Source organism: Narcine bancroftii, chromosome 5, assembly GCF_036971445.1.
Source record: "Narcine bancroftii isolate sNarBan1 chromosome 5, sNarBan1.hap1, whole genome shotgun sequence".
NCBI classification, from domain to species: domain Eukaryota; kingdom Metazoa; phylum Chordata; class Chondrichthyes; order Torpediniformes; family Narcinidae; genus Narcine; species Narcine bancroftii.
Window position 1 is genome coordinate 186,568,451 of NC_091473.1, and position 4,931 is coordinate 186,573,381.

The 4,931-nt window shown below is 53.7% G+C and overlaps 1 protein-coding gene across 2 annotated transcripts in view; it reads right to left on the minus strand.

Moving 5' to 3' along the window:
• The window catches only part of LOC138764357 (transcription factor 12-like), a 117,928-nt gene extending 113,953 nt beyond the window's left edge, over window positions 1-3,975 (minus strand). For both annotated transcript variants that reach the window (XM_069940180.1, XM_069940179.1), the window contains exon 1: window positions 3,525-3,975. In XM_069940180.1, coding sequence (XP_069796281.1) covers window positions 3,525-3,548 — 24 coding nt within the window. In that variant the 5' untranslated portion in view covers window positions 3,549-3,975. The remainder of the gene's footprint in view (window positions 1-3,524) is intronic.
• Between the last annotated feature and the right edge of the window lie 956 nt (window positions 3,976-4,931).

Genomic DNA, 4,931 nt, shown 5'->3' on the forward strand with positions numbered 1-4,931 from the left:
TTTCACTTGCATTAATATATAAACTTTAAAGCTTTTTACTGTATTTTCAGTCACATTCTTCGAAAATATTTAACCATCACTACATCTGCAGGTTCCTCCCCCTCCACAGAGCCGCCCAAAACACAAACAGTAACATTATATATTAACCCCCTCCCCCAGGTTTACAGATAAAGCCTCTGACTGGGGTGATTCTTACTAAGCAAGGATAAGGAGACCACTAAGAGAGTCGCCCCCAACGGCGATCAGCATCAACAGCTCCTCATCCTGGGCGACGCCATTTTATTCAAACACAACTTTATTCAAACAGCGGCTATGAGCAAAGCCCAACCAAGGCCCTCTGCTGGCTGAACATTTGTTCCCATCTTCACCAAAGGTATTCGTATTACGTCAGAAAACATTTGATTTTATAATTTTAAACTTCTATTTATTCATTTTCCTCAATTTTATTTTGTTGCCGGTGACTTTGAACAACAGATAACAGGAGTTTTACTATCTCTGTGTTCCCAATGTCCCTGTTCTGGATGCACACTTCAGGGTCTGACCACTTACCCTACCTCGGATTGTGGGAGGAGACTGCAGCAGGTGGGGGAGGAGAGGAGCATGGGAGGAGAAACCTTGTGGCCACAGAGAAAATATGGTCCCTGAAGCTGGGGTGCAGGGGCCAGACTCCGAGAGCTCAGTGTTAGAGCCCCAGTCCCATAAACCAGGGCTCGTGAGTGCGTCCCTCTCTCCCTTCCTTAATTAAGAATTTCATGCAGGTTACATTCTAAACGTAGTCTTACGTGACAATTTTTGACGAACTGTCTGACTGCACAGCCATATACAGAATATTGTCATATACACAAGTACAATGCACAGATTCACTGCCATTCCAACTTGCTGCAGCCACACATCGACAATAGTACAAATCACCTCAAAGCGGCACCAGACAGATGATGCATGTACATAAAATAGATTGTACGCACCCAGACACAGACACCTGCGTGCATTGCCACCACATCCAGAGCCCAGCATGAGCAGTATGGGTGGTGGGGGGGGGCAAAAAAGAGGGGAGGGAATGAATGGCCTGTGGAAATGGACTTAGATCTGAATAACGTGAGCGGAGGAGGGGACATTGCAAACATCCCCAGTAAATCAACACCGAACGTCGGGCATCGGGACCGATTCAGTGAGTCCTGGCTCACAGCCAGCCTGGTGGTTCTTACGGTAAGGGACGCAATACTTGGTTTAAAAAAAAGTGATAGTAGATGGAGGACTCAATCACCACAGACCTTCAGTAGCCAGATGATCTACTCTGCGTCGGCCGAGCAGGTATGTTAGTCATGGCTGGCGATTACAGTCGAACGGCGCACCAGGCACATAGGGGAGAGTAAACGGGACTTCAGGAGGAAGTTGGGAGAACACGACCCAGCCCTTGTCTAGGGGCTCAGCAATGGAGAGGGGGAGGTCAACACCTCTGTGGATCCGTCCAGGAGCCTCCACGATGCAGTCAACAAGGAAGCTCGACAGTTGCTAATGCTTCGTTATGGATCTGGGGAGATTCAGTTCGTCACCGAAAGCTCTTGTAAACTTCTTCAGGTGTACCGCGGAGAGCATTCTGGCCGGTTGCATCACTGCCTGGTACGGAGGGAGCAACTCTCAGGGCAAGAATAAACTCCAGAGGTTGTGAACTTGGACTGCGACATCATGGGCACCAGACTTCACTCCACCAAGGACGTCAACAAGATGCGGTGTCTTAAAGCAGCCTCCATCCTCAAGACCCCACCACCCTGGCATGCCTTCTTCACTCTGCTACCATCAGGGGGACAAAGGTCCAGGAACCTGAAGACAAGCACTCAGTGGAACAAGGGTGGCTTCTTTCCCTCTGCCATCAGATTCCTGAACGGACAACGAACCCAGACATGGCCTTTGACTTATTCTTGTGCTAATTTTATTTATTTTGTAAGGTGGTTTATACAAATATTTGGACCGTGAAGTTGCCGCAAGACCACGAGACTTAGTTCACGACAATGAATTCTGATTCGGAAATGTTTCGGTCAAAGTTCTCCTCCGTGGTGTGTCCGTTGGAGTGGATTGGGGGGGTGGGAGGGTTGGGGGGTAATGCTGTTAGTGCTCCAAAGCTGACATCCGGAGGAAGCCACCATGTCCCCACTGCACCAGATGGGGCACAAACCAACTCCAGGCATCTGCCCAGGAAACAGACACGTCTCAACAAATCATCAGAATTCCTCGCCAACGAACTAGGAAGAGAGGAGGGGGTGGTGAAAGAGAGAATGAAGGAGATAGAGGTAGGAGAGAGAGCTAGAAGGGAAAAGAGAGATAGGAGAGGGGAAGGGAAAAGACAAAGAAGTGGAGATGGTGAGAAGGAGAAAGATGGAAAAGGCATAGGAGAGAGAGGAAGAGGTGTACGAGGAAAAGAGAGGGAGAGAAAAGAAAACGAGGAGGAGAGGGAAAGGTTAGGACAGAGGGTGTGTAGGAGAGTAAAAATATACACAGGAGGGAGGGGGAGGGAGAGAGAGAGGGGGGAGAGAAAGGAGAAGGGAGAGGGAGAGAGAGGGGGAGGGGGAGGGGGGGAAAGGGAGAGGGGGAGGGGGAGGGGGGAAAGGGAGAGGGGGAGGGGGAGGGGGGGGAAAGGGAGAGGGGGAGGGGGGGAAAGGGAGAGGGGGAGGGGGGGAAAGGGAGAGGGGGAGGGGGAGGGAGAGAAAGGGCGCGGGGACGAGGGGGAGGAGAGAGAGGGGGAGAATATCACAGTACAGACCGTTCGGCGCTCGATCTTATACTGTCTCATTATTTACCTCCCAAAATAACATTAAGCCCTTCATCCTCTGTTTTTCATCCATCCATGCTGTTGGAGTCTCCCACACGCCCCAATATCCAGCCCTCCAGCAACAGCCCTGGCACCCGCCAGGCACCCACCACCACCCCTGCCTGGCAAAGCATTCCAGACACCCAGCACTGTCTGTGCAGAGAACCACTTCCCCCTGAACTCCCCTCCCCTCCCCTCCCTTCCTTCCTTGTCGGTGGGACAGGGCGAGCGGCTCTCGCTGTGAAATAGCGAGGGGAATCCCCCCCCCGGACCACCCCGGCGTTTCCTTCCCTTCTCGCCCCTGCCTGGGGAGAGGGGGCAGCAGCTGCCCCCATCAAGGGCCTTTCATTGGAAAACCTCGTCTCACCCCCCCCCCCCACCTTGCCAAACTCCCCAGGAAGTGGGGTGGGGGGCGGCGGGACAGGAACTTTCTGAAAACTTTTCCAACGCCCCCCTTCCAAAGTTTGGAGTCAAATAGTGAAGGGAGAGGAATTTAAAACCAGTTATCGTTGTCCAGAAAGTGGCGAAACCAGTGATAAATTAAGTCCAGGGTGGTTTGGATAAAGTAAAACTTTTAATTTTAAAAGAAGTACCATCCAGACACGTCGAAAAGTCCGAGCCCGTGAAACGCAGCGTGAAGTTTGTGGGCGACGGGACAACTTGTTCCAAACCCCTCTCCCTGGACGCGGAACACAAAGAGAGTCGCCTTGATACTCACGGTCTTGCCATTACAGAGGTACATCAGGGAATTGTTCGCCACCCGGGTACTGGGTACGCACAGTACATGCTTCCAAAAGTTTCGGTGGAGCCTTCGCGTCAGAATTCCGTAAATCCTTCGGATACAAAGTGGAGACGGAGAGAAGAGGAGGAGGAGGAAGAGAGGGGGTGGGTAGGTGGTGAGGGGGGGGGGGGGGGGAGAGAAAAGCAACGGCTCGCCCTCTAACTCCAAGATCCCCCTCTCTACCACATGGCCCTCATCAGGCGCCACATGCAGATCAGGATCGAGCCATTCTGCTCCCTGTTCAAGGGGAGGACTCCTTACTTGGCAAAAGATCAAGGTATGAGATGGACTGAACCGGCCAGTGGGAGGGAGGAAGAGACAAGGAAGGGAGAGAGAGGAAGAGGGGCAGTGGGAGAGAGAGTAAGGGGGAGAGGCGGAGGGAGAGAGGAGCAGGGGGGGAGAGGGAAGGGGAGGGAGAGGGAAGGGGAGGGAAAGTAGGGGGAGGGAAGGGAGAGACAGGAAGGGGGACGGGAGGGAGGGAAGGGGAAGGGGGGACAGGAAGAGAAAGTGGAGGGAGGGGAGGCTAGGGGGAGACTGGAAGGGAAAGTGGGAGGGAGAGAGGGAGAGAGAGAGACAGGAGGGGAGGGAGAGAGGGGGAGGAGAGGGAGGGGAGGGAGAGAGGGGGAGGAGAGGGAGGGGAGGGAGAGAGGGGGAGAGAGGGAGGGGAGGGAGAGAGGGGGAGGAGAGGGGGAGGAGAGGGAGGGAAGGGAGAGAGATGGGGAGGGAGAGGCAGGAAAGGAAAGTGGAGGGAGGGAGGGGAGACAGGAAGGGAAAGTGGGGGAAGGAGGGGAGGGAGAGAGAGGGGAGGAGGGTGGGGGGGAGGGGAGGAGGGTGGGGGGGAGGGGAGGAGGGTGGGGGGAGGGGAGGAGGGTGGGGGAAGGGGAGGAGGGTGGGGGGGGAGGGGGAGGAAAGGGAGGGAGGGAACGGGAGTTCTCCACTATCCTCAAAGGGAAATAAAGTTCAACAGGAATCTGCATGATTGTTGTGAGGTTTTTTTGGGGTTTGGAAAAAGTGACAGAAAACAAAAGATTTTTTTTTATACACGTTTGCATAACTTGGACTCTGGCCCATGATTTCTACCCCTCTCAGACCTTTGCCTTGTGCCACTTTGTTTTGGGTTGATCCGATCCTGCTTTTCCTGAAACAGGGCTAATTGCAACAAGGAGGAATTCGGCTACGATCACCATTCACTCACAGAAGCGGCAGGTGGAACTTAGCAGGTCTTGCCGCGTCCACAGATATTTCGGGCCTACTCGGTTTCTCCATCCAGCACTTCTGGCAATTTGGGGGGTGGGTGGGGGGGGGTGGGGAGCACTCGAAGGAACGCGGGAAAACAAGAGCCAG